This window comes from Pogona vitticeps, chromosome 2 (assembly GCF_051106095.1).
Source record: "Pogona vitticeps strain Pit_001003342236 chromosome 2, PviZW2.1, whole genome shotgun sequence".
Classification (NCBI taxonomy): Eukaryota; Metazoa; Chordata; class Lepidosauria; order Squamata; family Agamidae; genus Pogona; species Pogona vitticeps.
Genome location: NC_135784.1, coordinates 3193536 through 3211390, shown reverse-complemented (window position 1 = coordinate 3211390; position 17855 = coordinate 3193536). Strand labels below are relative to the sequence as shown.

General features: G+C 47.3%; 1 protein-coding gene and 1 long non-coding RNA gene across 2 annotated transcripts in view; one reads left to right on the top strand and one right to left on the bottom strand.

Moving 5' to 3' along the window:
- The window catches only part of LOC144587337 (uncharacterized), a 194143-nt gene extending 177365 nt beyond the window's left edge, over positions 1–16778 (bottom strand). Inside the window, exon 1 of the long non-coding RNA XR_013542497.1 lies at positions 16171–16778. This is a non-coding gene — a long non-coding RNA (uncharacterized LOC144587337). The remainder of the gene's footprint in view (positions 1–16170) is intronic.
- Positions 9001–16088, top strand: LOC144586925 (vomeronasal type-2 receptor 26-like). Its single transcript, XM_078386094.1, has 6 exons — positions 9001–9242; positions 10779–11070; positions 12392–12685; positions 12980–13210; positions 13518–13761; positions 15196–16088. Exons 1-6 carry the CDS (start codon positions 9001–9003, stop codon positions 16086–16088), a joined length of 2196 nt encoding a protein of 731 aa, XP_078242220.1.
- Positions 16779–17855: the final 1077 nt, after the last annotated feature.

Genomic DNA, 17855 nt, shown 5'->3' with positions numbered 1-17855 from the left:
TCCCCCACTCTGGCTGCCTTGCCTTGTCTGCCCATTCATTCCCACATTGATTTCAAAGTGTTAATGCTGACATAAAGGTAAAGGTTCTATTTGAAATTTAGTCCCGTCGTGTCCGACTCTAGAGAGCGGTGCTCATCCCGTTTTCAAGCCCTAGAGCCAGCGCTTGTCCGAAGACCATTTCCATTTTCACGTGGCCAGCATGACTAGGGAAAGCAGTTTTACCTTCCCACCAAAGTGGTACCTGTGACAAACCCAGACCTACTGGGATCTGCCACACAGTTACACTAAGCTGCCACCAACCATTCCCTTTAAGAAGTCACACAGACCAGGGATGGATTTTTAAACAATAAAAAGAATAAGGTTTATTTTAAATACACACAGGGAAAAATAAACAATCAGGTGAATAAGATAAAGTAACGTGGCTTATTCTCACTCATACAAGCATACAGTTTGGTTCACACAGAACCCTAACTTGAAGCACAGACCCTGAACCTATCAGTTCTGGCTAACCAACAGACACCTGAACCTATCAGGTTGGTACTCTGACACACAGTAGTACCCTGTCTGACACACAGACTCCCACAACAGCTCCTTCTTCCCAGCTGCTGCTTCGTCACATCCCAGTGTCTCTCAGTGTCTCTCCTATCTTCACCACACAGGCATCACATATTTATACAGTACAGCCCCTCCTCCTGATGTCCCGCCTTCCACTCCCCATAGGATGGAACTTTCCCTCCAAACCCATGACAGACAGGTAACATCAGTGCTGTATGTAACACCTCCCCTCTTTATAAGTTGTTTTGTAGGGGGAAAGCTAACGTGCTTTTCACAAAAAAACAACCTTGATAAAACACACAACAACATTTATACATACGATATTATACTTACTCATACTTACATTCTAAGTCAACCATAGCAATTATGCATTTAAACATTTACCATTAACATTACATCAATTTACCTTTATTCATACAAACCAAATTCAGAAAAACCAGGTACATTTAACCTTTGTGTCATCAATATATACACATAGTCCATGTTCTTTCGCCGTCTTCATTCTTCAGGTCTTCTTGATAAGGCGTCAGCAACACAGTTCACTGACCCTCTGACCACCTTCACTTCAAAGTCATAGTCCTGTAGGTTTAAAGCCCACCTCATAAGTTTGCTATTGTGGGTTTTCATTGTCTTTAACCATTGCAATGGTGAATGGTCAGTACACAGAACAAAATGTCTTCCCCAGATGTAAGGCTTGGCCTTCTGGATCGCGTAGACTATGGCCAAACACTCCTTCTCCACGGTTGCCAAATGTCTCTCACCTTTTTGAAGTTTCCTACTCAGGTAGGACACTGGATGCTGGTCACCATTCTCATCCTCCTGGCACAGAACTGCTCCTACCCCGCTGTTAGACGCGTCGGTGTAGATGATGAACTCCCGGTCGAAGTCTGGAGCCCGCAGGACTGGATAGTTGATTAGCGCCTCCTTCAACCTCTGGAACGCCGCCTCACAGTCGCTGGTCCACGGGATGCGGTCATCAGCCTTCTTCCTCGTCAGATCGGTCAGCGGAGCCGCAATCTCGCTAAACCTCGGGATGAACTTTCTGTAGTAGCCCACCAACCCAAGAAATGATTTGACTTTTTTCTTGGTGTTGAGTCTGGGCCAATCACGAACAGCTTCTATTTTGGCCTCCAGGGGTTTTATCACTCCTCCCCCTACCATGTGACCCAAGTATTTTATTTCTGGGCTACCCAGCTGACACTTGCTGGCCTTTACTGTTAGCCCTGCTGCACTTAACCTCTGCAGCACTAACTCCAGGTGTATCAGGTGATCTTCCCAGGTATTACTGAAGATCCCTATGTCGTCAATGTAGGCCACTGTAAAGTCACTGAGCCCTGCCAAGGTCTGGTCCATCAGCCTTTGGAATGTGGCTGGTGCATTTCTGAGACCAAAGCTCAGGACTCGAAACTCATAGAGACCAAAAGGGCTGCAAAAGGCAGTCTTTTCTTGATCCCTGGGATCAATTCTTAATTGCCAATATCCCTTTACCAGGTCCAATGATGAGATGAACCGACAACCCCCTATGGTTTCAATCAGGTTGTCTAGCCTGGGCATTGGGTAGGCATCAGGAGTGGTTACACGGTTTAATTTCCTGTAATCGACACAAAACCTAATGCTCCCATCAGGCTTGTCCACAAGGACTATCGGAGAGGACCAAGGACTAGAAGAGGGGACGATTATGTTCTCCCTCAGCATCTCGTCCAGCTCCTTCCGCACCTTGTCCCTATAGGGTCCCGTTACTCGGTATGGGGATACTGCCTGCGGGGGTGCATCCCCTGTGTGGATCCGATGCATCACTCCCTTCACTATCCCCGGCTTGTTGGAAAACACCTGTTGATATTTACTAAGCAGCATTTTTAGTTCTTGCTGCTGGTCTTGGGTGAGTGCAGGACTGATCTTTACCTCCTCTGGGCTGTATTTTACTTCCCCTCTACCCTCCCAGAAGGGTAATTCAGCTTCCTCACTCTCAGCTGCTTTTATCGCGAATAAAACCCTCTGTTCCCCTCGGTAGTAGGGTTTTAGGGCATTCACATGAACCACCCTCCTTGCTTGGTTCTCCTCCTGCTCTATTAGGTAGTTCAGGTCTGACATCTTGGAAATGACCCTATATGGTCCTGCCCATTTGAGCTGCAGTTTGTTCTCTCTGCAGGGCCTAAGCCAAAGCACTTCCTCCCCTGGGTCAAAGTGCCTCTCTCTAGCTTTGTGGTCATACCATGTTTTCTGTCTGACCTTCTGAGCTTGCAGGTTTTCTGCTGCCAGCTCTAGATTTCTCCTTAGGTCATTCATCAAGGTGTCTATGTAAGTCACAACGTCTTGTGGGTCATCCTGGGTGATCTGCTCCCAATTTTGTTTGATCAAATCAAGGGGCCCTTTCACCCTTCTCCCAAATAAAAGTTCAAATGGACTGAACCCGGTGCTGGCTTGTGGCACTGATCGATAAGCAAACAAAAGGGATTGCAGCTTCTGGTCCCAATTGTTTGGATTCTCTGCCAAGTAAGCCCTAATCATGCGCATTAGAGTCCCATTGAACTTCTCAGTTAACCCATTACTTTCAGGATGATAAGCAGTGGTTTCCTTGTGCTTAATTCCACAGATTTGCCATAAGCGTTTCATGAGCTTTGATGTGAACGATGCGCCCAAATCTGTGATTATCTCTGAGGCAAATCCCATCCTGGACATATACCCCACCAAAGCATCGGCCACTGTGTTTGTTTCAATGTTAGTCAAGGGTATGGCTTCAGGATACCTTGTGGCATGGTCCACAATTGTTAGAATGAACCTGTTCCCCCTCTTTGTGGCCTTGGGCAAAGGTCCCACAATATCCACCCCTATGCATTTGAACGGAGTGTCAATCACAGGCAAAGGGCACAACTTTGCTTTGGTCCTGTCGCGGTTATTCCCCTGCCTTTGACACACATCACATTGTTTACAGAACTCCCTGATCTGCTTCCCTATGTCAGGCCAGTAGAAATTCTGTGTGATTCTTTGCTGTGTTTTATTCACTCCTAAGTGTGCAGCAAACATGTCGGAGTGACCCCTTTGTAAGATCATGGGGCGATACTTTTCAGGTACCACCAGCTGACTTCTGATCCCATCTCCCCCTTTTGAGATATTCCTCAGGGTTTCTCTATATAAAACTCCCTTTTTCTCCAGAAATCTCACTGGGGTTTCAGGTGTTAGCTGGGCGTCAGTCACCTGTTCAAAACACTTTTGGAGAGTGGCGTCTGCCTTTTGCTCCTGTCCAAATCTGCTGTCTGTGGTTAAGGTTTCCACCACAGCTTCTGAACTCCCCTCTGCTTCTGCCTCTGGCTCATCATTACCCCCCTGAACTGTCCCTGTGGTGGCTTGTGAGCGTGTAATCACTAGCACCCGTTTCACATGTTCAGCCAGGTCATTTCCCACGAGCACGGCTGCTGGCAGAGTCGATGAAATCGCTAGCCGCCAATCTCCCCTCCAGCCTTGAAAGTTGACAGGTACCTCTGCTACTGGCAGAGAGATTACCTGCCCCTCAATCCCTGCCACCTTCATGCTCTCATTTGGGATTATAAACTCCCTAGGAATGATATCTGGATGGCACAGGGTTACCTGGGAACAAGTGTCCCGCAGCCCCCTATACTGACGGTCAAGTATTCCTACGTCCACCCCTGCTGTCTCAAACAACTGAGAATCTGTTTTTACCAGCAAGCAGCGCTTTACCTCCACAAGAGGACCATTTTCCTCAGCCTGATCAGCAGCGGTAGCTGTTCCAGACTGAGTAGCCATGGCAACAGGCTCCCTCAGTGAGACTGAGCCTTGCTCTTTCTGGACACAGAACACAGCTTTTGGCTTGGTCCCACTAGAATCCTGAGGCACCATTCCTTTTAGCTGCTTTAATTTCTCACACTCTGAGATTAGATGACCCTTTCCCTGACAGAAATAACATTTTCTGGTGTATTTTGATTCTCTCTCATCTTGTTTTGGTTTTCCCTCCAAAATCTGAGGTCTTGGTTTCATGTCTGAGGGCTTCCCTTCACCGTGGGCCCCTCCCCCTTGCTGGCTTTTCCCTGGTCCCTGAGAGTACTTGCTGTAGGTTTCTTTGGGTTTACCTACAGATTTCCCCTCACCCAAGGGCTTTCTTATTTGGGAAATAAAATCTGCGATCTCTGCGGCTGCAGCCACAGACCTCGGTTTCCTTTCCCTCACTTGGAATTTCAATTCCCCATGCAGGACTGAATAGAACTGTTCCAGTGCTATCAAGTCTTTAAGCTGTTCATAGGTCTCTGTCCCTTCCTGCGATAGCCATTTCCCAAGCAGCCTCACCAATTGGGCCCCCACTTGGGTAAAAGTCTGTTCTGGTTTTTTTGTGAGGGACCTGAATCTTTGTCTCAGCTGCTCTGCATTTATCCCATGTCTGGCAAACACCAGTTTTTTAAACTCTGCAAAATCTTTCATCAGTTCCTCAGGCATCTCGGCATAGACCTCAGCCAGGCTACCACTGATTAAAGACCGCATGATGGTCATCTTCTCAGTTTCCCTCACTGAGAAGTCCACAAACGCTCTTTCCACTAGGGAAAAGAACACCTCAGGACAATCTCCCTTGTGGTACACAGGGAATTTCTTCAGGTCAGCTTTAGACAATTGGCCTCCCTCAGAATCCCTATTGTTATTATTGTTCTGGTTCATCAGTTCCAATTTTTTTAATTCAAAGGCCATTCTTTCTTTTTCCAGAGCAATTTTCTCTCTCTCCCTCTCCATTTCCATTCTCTCTCTCTCTAATCTTTCTTCTCTTTCCAATCTCTCTATTTCAAATTGCCGCTGTTTCTCTCTTTCCCTTTCTTCTCTTTCCCTTTCCTCCAGTTCAAATTGCCTCATCCTCAGTTCATGCTGTTGGGCTATGAGCAATTTTCTAAGTTCTGGGTTCTGCTCTCCTGTGCTGTCACCCTGCACTGAGCCAAATTCATCCTCAGAACCTTGGTCAATCTGGGGGTCTTTCACTTCACTCATATCGGCCATCTGGCTTCGAGTCAAGGGCATAATCCCCCCTCAGAACAGGCTGCTTTAAAAAGTCAAGCCTCAGAATAAAACGACCACTTTTTTTTCCTTTTTGCCTCAGAACCAGCTTTCTCTAGGCTGCTGTTCTTCAGCACCAACTTGCAACAGTATCGAGTCAGAGCCTACCCCCCTCTGCTGGGCCTCTCAGCTGGCAAGCTAGCTCGCTGTTACTACGCAGTTTTGCCTCAGCTTTTTCCCGCCAAAACTAGGCTGCCTCAGAGCACCTTAATCTAAGTCTCCCCAGTTGGCACGTTCTTCTACTAGCGCACCTCCCCGTGAGGTACACCTAGAAGATTACCTACGCGCCTCAGACTGTCCCTGACTAGACCCCCCTTGCTCTGGGCACACTTGCCAAGGCTTTGCTGGACCGCTGGACAACTGGACCAGTCGTATCCCACACGCTGGACACCAATCAATGTGACAAACCCAGACCTACTGGGATCTGCCACACAGTTACACTAAGCTGCCACCAACCATTCCCTTTAAGAAGTCACACAGACCAGGGATGGATTTTTAAACAATAAAAAGAATAAGGTTTATTTTAAATACACACAGGGAAAAATAAACAATCAGGTGAATAAGATAAAGTAACGTGGCTTATTCTCACTCATACAAGCATACAGTTTGGTTCACACAGAACCCTAACTTGAAGCACAGACCCTGAACCTATCAGTTCTGGCTAACCAACAGACACCTGAACCTATCAGGTTGGTACTCTGACACACAGTAGTACCCTGTCTGACACACAGACTCCCACAACAGCTCCTTCTTCCCAGCTGCTGCTTCGTCACATCCCAGTGTCTCTCAGTGTCTCTCCTATCTTCACCACACAGGCATCACATATTTATACAGTACAGCCCCTCCTCCTGATGTCCCGCCTTCCACTCCCCATAGGATGGAACTTTCCCTCCAAACCCATGACAGACAGGTAACATCAGTGCTGTATGTAACAGTACCTATTTATCTACTCGCATTTACATGCCTTGGAACTGCTCGGTTGGCAAGGAGCTGGGACAAAGTGACAGGAGCTCACTCTGTCACGTGGATTAGATCTTACAACTGCTGGTCTTCTGACCCTGCAGCACAGGCTTCTGTGGTTTAGCCCGCAGCGCCACCACACTTTATATGATCATTTAGGGCTTTATATGATGACATATAAAGCCCTAAATGGTTTAGGATCTCAATATCTAGCGGTAGGCCTTCTCCCACCTAGATCTACCTGAATCACTCATTCTAGCCAGGAAGGGTGGCTGAGGGGCTTAATGCCGAGGGAGGCCCAGAGAGAAAGAACAATACACCAGCCCTTCTCAGCTTTGGAACAATCTGCCCTCAGAGATCTGTCTTGCTCCTTGCTGGGTGTTTTTGAGAGCCAACGTAAGACCTGGCTCTTTAGGCAGGCTTTCCCTCCTGTCATCACTTGATTCTTTTTATTTTTCACCCATCTTGAACCATATTACTATTCTTGCTTTTTAATTTATTGTACTGTTTTAATTCTATTTTTAATGTTAGCCATCTAGAGTAGACTTGTGTCTAGATGGGCAGTGTTATAAATAAATAGATAGTTAGACAGACAGACAGACAGACAGACAGACAGACAGACAGACAGACAGACAGACAGACAGACCTGGCAAATAGAAGGGGAAGATATGGAGGGGTGACAGATTTTACTTTCCTGGGCTCCATGATCACTGCAGGTGGTGACAGCAGCCACAAAATCAAAAGACACCTTCTTCTTGGGAAGAAAGCGATGACAAACCTCAACAGCATCTTCAAAAGCAGAGACATCACCTTGCTGACAAAACTCGGCATAGTTACAGCTATTGTTTTTCCTGTAGTGATGTATGGAAGTGAGAGCTGGACCATAAAGAAAGCAGACTGCCGAAGAATTGATGCCTTTGAATTGTGTGCTGGAGGAGACTCTTGAGAGTCCCCTGGACTGCAAGGAGAACAAACCTATCAATTCTAAAGGAAATCAACCCTGAGTACTCACTGGAAGGACAGATCCTGAAGCTGAGGATCATGGCCATTTCATGAGAAGACTCCCTGGAAAAGTCCCTGATGTTGGGAAAGTGTGAAGGCAAGAGGAGAAGGGGACAACAGAGGATGAGATGGTTGAAGAGTGTCATTGAAGCTACCAATATGAATTTGACCCAACTCCGGGAGGCAGTGGAAGACAGAAGGGCCTGGCGTGCTCTGGTCCATGGGGTCACGAAGAGTTGGACACGACTAAACGACTAAACAACAACAACAAGAAGAAAGCTTAATAAAGTTGTGTGTCATTTGGATGAGCGTTGGGAGGATGTCTCATGCTAAGGACGAGCAATTGACCATCTAGTTGGGTGTTATTGTCATGCAGAGCTTTAAAAAGTTCTTTTTAGACAGTAACGCCCGACAACTTTGTACTCAGTCTTTCACGCTTTGGTCTGTACAGACCAGCAGCAGGAGATTTCTACCTTTTCGGCAGACCCTAGACTAGAAATCTAAGAGGACTCCTTCTGCATACAAAGCATGCCTTCTACACACAGCGATGACCAATACACTGGCCTACATTACATGGTTCTGGGACTATCTTTTCCAATTTAAGGGTCATAGTTGCACCCTTATGCAATTCTATCAGGAATTCTCTTGATTTTTACTGAACCTATGGAAATATGAGATTATTTTGATGAGGGACCAGAAATTCAATGCTGTCGCTCTTGGGAAACCCCTAGAAGAGAAAATGGTCCATCCATCATCCACCTACAAGGGTAAGGAGTCGTGAGGTTGTAGCAGCTAAAATAGGAACAAATTGCTACACCAACTCTATAAAGAGAGTGTGTCCCGTCCTCTCCTTTCCATAATGAATGGCGTGCAATCTCCTCCTTCCTTCTCAGTGGTGGGACTCAGTGGCAGGGAAACTTCAGAAACTTCCAGGCAGACGCATTCGGCTTGTGCTGGTCCGTCTCCAGGGGATTCTAGCCTCCAGGCTGAGACACAGCAAAAGATGGAGACCCACGACTGAGTTCTTCAAAACATGTTTTTCTCCACCTCTGGCCCTGGGGCTCGTCAGGATGGCACAGAGTGGAGCCTCCACCATGTCATTATTGAAATCACAGTCATTTACTTTGTTTTCCTCCTACTTCTCAAAGTTCAAGGAACCTTTTTCTCTCTCTTTCTGAGGTTCTCCTTTGGGTCCATGGATGACTCCACCAGCAAAACAACATAACGTCAGTTGTACAAAAACACCCTCCTTTGGCCACTGAGCCAGATGCCAGTCTAGAAGGGAGTCGCTGAACCGAGCCCCAGGTTGCCCTTGATTGTCCAATCTTCTGAGCAGAACTTAGCCCTCAGCCCAGTGCTGGTCCTGAACGAGGGCAGCCTCTCTCGTCTTTCATCCGGCCACCTTGGCCAGTGCAGCCTTTTGGGAGGGGAGCCATGGCCACGGGCAGCCCACGGAGGAGCCTGTTCCTGCTTCTGTTGCTGCTGCTGCTCCTGCTGCCCCGGACAGCGTCTGGGAGGGAGAAGGCGAAATGCCCTTTGAGCTTGGCAAGGGACAACAAGCAACCCATGAATTTTTACAAGCCAGGGGACTTCCACATTGGTGGAGTGATACCAGCAACACCTGTCGTTTTTCAGCCTGCCAACTTCTCGGTGCCTCCCGTCACCAGAGTTGTACTGTGAGTTTTTCTACATTATCAGAAGCCTGCGTTCCTTGCTTTCTGTATCCGAAGCGCAAGCCAACGGAAGGGACAGGGTTCCTCATTCCAGACGTGGACAGATCCGATGTAGCAGTTTCCAAGTGAGCCTCCTGTCCACACAGAGAAGGCACTTATCACCTGACTCTGAAATTTATTTCGGGTTCCTTCAATTATCTCACTCCCTCTTTTAAATAAGCCACGTGTTAAGCTTTGAAATATTTCTATATGTGTGAAAGATTTGTGAAAGCTTTTGGTGGGTCATCTTGCTTGGCTTTTTTTTATGTTCAACAACAGTTATTTATCAAACATTGTGTAGTAGCTTGGCTTATCTGTTGTCATGTTTTGTGTTTTGTGTATTATTTTTTGTGTTCTTTTGGGGCTGTGTATGATAGCGGGGGAGAGAGAAAGAGAGAGAGAGAGAGAGAGAGGCCCAAGAGACAAGGAGAGGCAGCGTCATGTGAATTGTAGGACTCATAAGTTTCCCCACTTCAGACTATCACCTTTTGAACAGTAAATTTTAGTAGGCTTCGTATAAAATTGATATTTAAAAATTACGTCATCATTTTCCGCCCAACTGTTCCCTAAAACATCTTCACTTGAATTCGTAACAATAATAATCTGAGATCTGCAGGAGCTGGAAAGGACCCTATGGGTCATCGGGTCCGGCCACAGTCCAGGAGGCCTCGTGGGGAATCAAACTCCCAACCTCTGGCTACGCAGCCAGAGGCCTAATAACAATAACAGTAATAATAATAGCCTTAGTACTGCAGAGCTGGAAGGGACCCTGTGGATCATCCACTTCTGACCATGGCAAGGGGCCCCAGTGGGGGATTTGATCTCCCAAACTCTGGCTACACGGGCAAATACCTAAACCCCTGAGCTATCCAGCAGGTCTTACCAGTCAAACTTAACAAAAAGTACCCCACCCTGTAATTACAGACAAAGACAGAAACCATTTACCTGGACCTCCATTACCTGGCACTCCTCTACCGGTAGCTGCATCTCTACAGATCGTGGCTGTCACTCAGAACCTGGATAAATATCAAAAGGGATAGGACGCAAATCACTCCACCCAGAGCCAAACGAGGGAATGTTCCGAAGCCCTGAAAACCAATTTAGGGGACTCGGGCAGAATCCCACCAAAATCCACTCAAGTCCCATTGAGCTCCTTCCAAAACAAGAGTCAAGCCATGGAAGGATCTGACGCATCAAACATCTTATCCTGCAGAGATGTGGCTGAGCATCCCAGTGTACCTGGGAGAGAAAAATGTTACATGCACTTGGGGATTTTTTAAAAAGTATACAGGACTCTTGCTTAGGTGCCATCATTTGGTTTTAGATACAGGAAGAGGCTTTTGTTAGGCTATTGAGGCTGCGGCGTGTGCCACACCACTAGGGGAGAATTCAGGCATTTCCATTCTCTGCTGGGAAGAGTTATAAACCTTTAAGAAATGATTTGAATTGTGTTTCTGGGCAGTGGAATGATGACAAGGCAACCTGGTGAGTGTTTTGCAGGAATGGGCCCACGAACCACTGGCACACCCTCTCCTTCCTTTTCGCCCTCCGGGACGTCAACCAGAATCCCAGCCTCTTGCCCAACCTCACCCTTGGCTACAACGTCTATGACAACTATTTCGATGTGGGGACGACGTACGCAGTGACGGCGGACCTCCTCTCCACTGGGAAAGCCAACATCCCCAACTACTCCTGTGGGCAAAGGGAGGATCTCCTGGTCCTCCTGGAAGGGCAGGAATCAGAGATTTCCAAAGAGATTTCCACCCTGACCGGCCTCTACAAAATCCCACAGGTACTTCGGGAATCCCCTGCTCTGTAGTTTAGTCCTCTGTTGGTGGGAAATGTGAAGCAAGAGGTGGAATCCAAGAAAAGAAACAATGGGAAATCTTGAGATTTGGAATGAAATTAAACAACAAAAGAACTCGGGATAAGCAAGAATTTAGAGGGAAAGGTAAGACCAATCAGAACCAGTGCTTGAATATAAAAGGTAAAGGCAAAGGTTCCCCTTGACAATTTTTGTCCAGTCATGTTCTACTCTAGGGGGTGGTGCTCATCCCCATTTCCAAGCCATAGAGCCAGCGTTTTGTCCAAAGACAACCTTCCGTGGTTGCATGGCCAGTGCGACTTAGACAGGGAACGCTGTTACCTTCCCACCGAGGTGGTCCCTATTTATCTACTTGCATTTGCATGCTTTCGAACCGCTAGGTTGGTGGGATCTGGGACAAGCGACGGGCACTCACTCCATCGCATGGATTTGATCTTACGACTGCTTGGTCTTCTGACCCTGCAGCACAGGCTTCTGCGGTTTAGCCCGCAGCGCCACCACATCCCATAGTGCTTGAATATAGTATTTTGCAATAGCCATTCCTTTGAAGATTCTGATGACCCTTGAGAGGTAGTCCTTGGGTGGTGGTAAGTTATGTATGGGGGAGAACCCCTAAAATGTTCAGGGTTGGCCCTCCTTAGTTTGCATGCCTGCAAATAATAATAATAATGATAAGAATAATGGCCAGTGCTTGACATATCAAGGTTCATGAAAGTCAGCCTCCGTATTGCACCTCGTGATTGTGATATATGACAAATCCTTGTCCACACTCATCTACTTCTCAAGACCCCAGCTGAAAAGATAACTGGGGTTTGGGGAACAGCATAGAAGTGAGATGCGGACCCTCCAGGAGGGATGGCAGGAGAGTTTTGATTTTCATGGCCACTAAGTCTCAACCAAGATTCCTTTTCCCCATTTTAGGCAAAAAGCTCCTAAATCAACAACCCGTCATGCTAATGGCTACCGAAGTTCTAAATGTTTCTGTTTTTATAGAATGCATTTTAAACTGAGATATTTTAGAGTACAACTTATAATGTGTGAAGTTGGTATGTTGTATTTTATAATCTACTTGCATTTAATGCGTGTTACTTTTGGGTTGTGAAGCAAGCAGAGTTGCCACAGATCAGATCGGTGGTATATAAATCAAACAAATAAATGAATGAATAAATTGATAAGAGGGTGAGGGAAGGGGCAGTACAGATTGAGCTGAAAGGGATGGAGATGGACGAGTTGACAAATGGATTTCTTCTAGAGCCAGAAGACTCTTCTCTCCCTTTTCTTGCTTCAGGTCAGTTACAGCTTTGGGTCCCACCTTCTTCATGATAAAACCCAGTTCCCATTCATCTACCGGATGGTCCCCAAAGACGAACACCAGTATCTTGGAATTGTCCAGTTGCTGCTGCATTTCAGATGGAACTGGGTCGGCCTCATCACGCCAGACACTGACGATGGGGAACGGTTCATACAGACGATGACCCCTTTGCTTCTTAGCAATGCCATATGCACAGCTTTCTCACTTCGGACTCCGGTCCAGAAACAATTAATAGAAATGCCTCCAGACCTGTTGATCAAGTGGAACAAGGTCAGGATATTCATTTACTATGCGGAGCTTTGCTTCTTCTACGCTGCCATAGCAATTTTGCTACTTTACACAAAAGGCATGGCAAAGTTCCCCGTGGGGAAAGTCTGGATCACGACTGCTGTCTGGGACCTCACTCCAAACTTGTCTTATGGTGTTCTGGTTTCTCCAGAGATCTATGGCTTATTCTCTTTCCTAATCCATAGAGAGAAAAGGGCAAGACAGGAAGATTTTGACGCCTTTTTAACTGCTACATGGGAATTTTTTCTGAGTTCATTTACCTGCTCCCATTCCAAGCATCCGTTGTCCGTGAAAGAGCGGTTCAGGTGCCAAGAAGCAGAGAGGCTGGGGGCCATGCCCAGAGAATGGGTTGAGGGAACTCTGTCGCTCGACGGCTATGCTATTTACAACCTGGCCCACGCAGTGGCAAGGGCCCTGAAGGATGCACTGTCATCATATGGACTCAGGCGGATGGCCCGGTTGCGTGGCCAGAGGCTGAGACACCCAAGATTGTTGCAGCCGTGGCAGGTATGGCTTGCCCATCTCAGATCCTTTGGATCACCATGACTGCCAGTCTTTCTGTCTCTGAGTTTTTCCAGATGCAGCTGAATTTTCAGCAGTTAGAATATACAACCCAGAAGCGTGTAAAGGAGAGATGAAAATAGCCGGGTATGACTTGAACCTGCCTGAAATAAAGGACAACATTGCAATGATAGATATCTTATGGAAATAAAGACAGGGTCATCATTGAACCTCCCATGGATAGAAAGAGTGAGGCACCCTGCTCGGTTTCCTCTTTTCCAAATGCCCTTCTTTTCTCTCTTTGTCTTTCCAGCTTCACCCTTTCTTGGGAAACGCCCACTTCTACAACACTTCCATGGATGGGGTGTTTCTGAACGAGAATGGGGAACTGGGAGCCCACTTCGATGCTGTGAACTGGGTGGTCCTTCCCAAGAACAAGTCCTTCCACGCTGTAAAGTTTGGGAAGGTGGAGGGCCAGGCATCGGGAGCCATAAAATTCGCCCTCGACCCGGACGCCCCTCAATGGCTCTCCTTGTTTAGCCAGGTGGGTGGATCTGGTGAGATCATCCATGCTTACTTTAATTTATTGCTTTTAATTAATTGTTCTGGGCAGTTTGCAGGTTCAAACTTAAGACTCCATGAGACCTCACATAGTATGCATCAGTAAAAATACATATCTGAATAATAAGGAAAGATTAGATACAAGCTGGAAGTGGAAATGATCTTTGTAGCTGGAGCCTGTCACCATCCTTATCAGCCAAAATTGTACACAAAGGGTGTTCCGAGACAAGGTATTCAATGTCCTTACAAGTAAAAATATCTGCTCTGATTTAATTGAGATTCTTCTCCATAATCCATAGGATGCTTCCCCACCCCACTCATGACCTTCTGTTCCTTTGGAAGCCCCTGAAAAATCAGATTAATTTTTAGGAATGTTATGTTCAACAGACACTGTTTTGCTCTTCTCCTCCTCAGTTGACGTTAGTCTCCACTTTCATTCAGTCCTGAAAGAGGGTTCGGGCTGATCACGAACGGCAAGGGGTGTAAAGCCAGGCTGAAGACTGGCCTTCCCATTGGATCCCTTCCCCTCCTCTGATGACAGACAGCATGGCCTGTTCTTTCCTTGATCGATCTTGTCTTTTTTTGGGGGGGGCAGTCCCTCCCTGGTTCCAGGTGTACAGAAAGCTGTCATCTGGGATATTCCAGGGTGATCGAAGAAGGGAAGTCCGTTTGCTGCTATGGTTGTTCATTATGCGCCGAAGGGACGATCTCTAGCCATGAAGGTAGGTGATACCGAGGGGATCTGGGCCAAATCTGGGGAAAGAGTCAGCAAAGCTTCCGGAGGGGAAAAGGATCCATCATGGATAAGGTTGTGCAATGATCCAGGGAAGTCAGAAACAACAAACTGTGGGAGATGAGAAAATCACATGCTGTGCTAATCAGATGCCTTCCAGCAGTCAAGGAATTATCTTTTCAATAATAAGCTGCCTGTGAGGTGTAGTCTTGCTCCAGGATGGTTGCGGCCCCATTGGTGCTGCTGGCAGGCAGAATGTGGTCTTGGCTGAATCAAGATCCATCTTACTGTTTAAGGAGGTTAGAGTTTCAATCTTTCCAGTCCCAGTCACTTTGAGCATCTGGGTGTACAGCCGAGAGCCACAGTGAACCCTTAGCTCAAGAGACAGAATCCAGTATCATTCTTGGGAAGTGGCTTCCCATCTTTCTCAGGGGAGTAATAATTAAAAATTAAGCTGATCATTAGTATCTTGGTTCCACTTGAAATGAGCCATAAGTCTTTCTGCTCTACTGTTTTGGGCCAGACATGATCTCTTTTAAGACTGTACATCACAAAGTTATTTGGAACAAGTCTGGGCACAGGTGTCTTGGTTACTGCTCCAAAAATCTTGGAAGCCAAAGAGGAAGGATGTGTGCTTATATAAAAGGCACCCCAGTCCCTTCTCTCTGAAGATGTTCTTCCTCCTTCTTTCTTCCAGATGCGGATGGATGCACTAAATGCCCGGAAGATCAGCATCCAAATAAGGACCACGATCAGTGTATCCCCAAGGACATAACCTTCCTCTCTTATGAGGAATATTTGGGGATCATCCTGGTTTCTTTTGCCCTGTTTTTCTCCATCGTCACAGCTTCTGTGTTAGGAATCTTCATCAAGAACCAAGAGACTCCACTGGTCAGGGCCAACAACCGGGGCCTCTCCTACATCCTTCTCGTCTCCCTCTTGCTTTCCTTCTTCTCCCCCTTCCTCTTCATCGGCCGGCCAAGGAAAGCCACCTGCCTCCTCCGACAAACGGCCTTCAGCATCATCTTCTCCATTGCCGTCTCTTCGGTGTTGGCCAAAACCATCACGGTGGTGCTGGCCTTCCTGGCCACCAAGCCCGGGAACAGGGCCAGGAGGTGGCTGGGGAAGAGTCTGGCCAACGCCGTCGTCCTTTCTTGCTCCGGTGGTCAAATGGTCATCTGCTCCATCTGGTTGGGGACCTCTCCTCCATTCCCGGACGCTGACCTGCACTCCCAGCCTGGGGAGATCACCCTCCAATGCAACGAGGGGTCTGTGGCCATGTTCTACACCGCCCTCGGCTACCTGGGCTTCCTGGCTGCCGTCTGCTTCACGGTGGCCTTCCTGGCCAGGAAGTTGCCCGGGGCCTTCAACGAGGCCAAGCTGATCACCTTCAGCATGCTGGTCTTCTGCAGCGTTTGGGCGTCTTTTGTCCCCACCTACCTGAGCACCAGGGGCAAGTTCATGGTGGCCGTGCAGGTCTTCTCCATCTTGGCCTCCAGCGCTGGCCTCCTGGGCTGCATCTTCATCCCCAAGTGCTACGTTATTGTCCTCAGGCCTCACCTGAACACCAAAGAGCATTTGAAACATTAAAGGTAGCAGTGTGCGGGTTCTAAAATTCTCAAAAACTATTTTTATTTTATTTATTTATTTATTTATTGTATTTATACCCCACCTATCTAGTCATTTCGACCACTCTAGGCGGCTTACAACAAATGATAACAAGTTCTAAAAAAATTATAACAATTAATTAATTAGATGATTCTGTAAGATGGGAAAAATAAAAATAAATCAAATAAAGAGAGAAAGAAAAAGGAAAGAGGACAGGAATTAACTGGAAGGGAAGGCCTGCCTAAACATCCATGTTTTTAGTTGGTTATTAAAAGTACCCTTTTGTTTCTGATCATGGGGCGTTCTTGGCAAAGATACTGGAGTGGCTTGCCATTTCCTACTCCAGGTGGATTGCGTTTAGTCGGAACTCTCCACTATGTCCTGTCCGTCTTGGGTATCCCTGCACGGCATAGCCCATAGCTTCTCTGAGTTACTCAAGCCCCTTCGCCACGACAAGGCAGCAATCCATGAAGGAGAGTCCTTGGAAAAAACCTTGATGTTAGGAAGGTGTGATGGCAAGAGGAGAAGGGGACGACCAAGGATGAGATGGCTGGACAGTGTCTGCGAAGCAACCAACATGAACCTGACACAACTCCGGGAGGCAGTAGAAGACAGGAGGGCCTGGCGTGCTCTGGTCCATGGGGTCACGAAGAGTCGGACACGACTAAACGACTAAACACACACAACATTAAAAGTACCCAGCGAGGGTGCAGCGCGAATCTCCAGAGGTAGGTTATTCCAGAGACGAGGAGCCACAGCTGAGAAGGCCCGGTTTCTAGTTCTTTCTTTCTGGGCCTCCCTAGGCGTCAGGCTCCTCAGCCTCACCTCTTGGCTCGCACGGGTGACACGGGTAGAATTAGTTGGGAGTAAGCGTTCCGCCAAGTATCGAGGTCCTAAACCATTTAGGGCTTTATATGTAAGCATTAACACTTTGAAGTCAATGCGGAAACGGATGGGCAGCCAGTGCAGCATGGCCAGTTGGTATTTTCTCACTCCAGTAAGGAGTCTGGCCGCCACACTCTGCACCACTTGAAGTTTCCGCATCAGCTTCAAAGGAAGCCCCATGTAGAGCGTGTTACAGTAGTCTAATCTAGAAATTACGAGCGCAAGTACTAAGGTAGTGAGTGCCTCCGTGTCTAGATAAGGTTGCAGCCGGGCAATCCGCCAAAGGTGGAAAAAGGCAGTGCGGACTACCGATGCCACCTGCGTTTCCATGGTGAGCATCGGGTCCAGGTGTACCCCCAGGCTGCGGACCCCACTCTTTGCGGCCAGGGCCACCCCCCCAAACATGAGGGAGTTTCCCAAGCCACCATCCACAGGGCCACCCTCCCTCAGAACTTCCGTCTTGTCCGGTGTGACGTGTGCCATGACGTCACCTGCCTGTCTTGGCTAAGGCTGGAGTTTCCTGGCCTATGGCAAGGCAGGAGGTGGGTCTTATAGGGGTGGAGCTTGTGTATATAAGGGGGGTGTACAAGGAGGGAAAGGTTGTTGAGGGAGTTGTTGTTGGGGGAATTAGAGAGTGACAGGGTTAGATGTAGGTTAGGTAACTGTGTGTAACTGTGTGTTAAGAAATAAAGAACTGTGCAGGGTGAAGGTCTGATAAATATAGTTTTATAAGTGATTCTTTTATTCAGTGATTTCCTTTTTAAGTCTGTATTCAATAAATCATTATTTTTATTTTAAAATCCATACATAGTCTGAGGTGTCAGGTTTATGTGTGGTTGGTGGCAGCGAAGTACTGTGTGTGTG

What these genes read in the sequence shown, in the direction of transcription:
- LOC144586925 (XM_078386094.1), top strand. Translation starts at nt 9,001, where the DNA reads ATGGCCACGGGCAGCCCACGGAGGAGCCTGTTCCTGCTTCTGTTGCTG. An exon ending in TGTTGATCAAGTGGAACAAG is followed by an intron (nt 12,686 to 12,979) that starts GTCAGGATATTC and finishes TCCCATTCCAAG; the next exon opens with CATCCGTTGTCCGTGAAAGA. An exon ending in TAGCCAGGTGGGTGGATCTG is followed by an intron (nt 13,762 to 15,195) that starts GTGAGATCATCC and finishes TCTTTCTTCCAG; the next exon opens with ATGCGGATGGATGCACTAAA.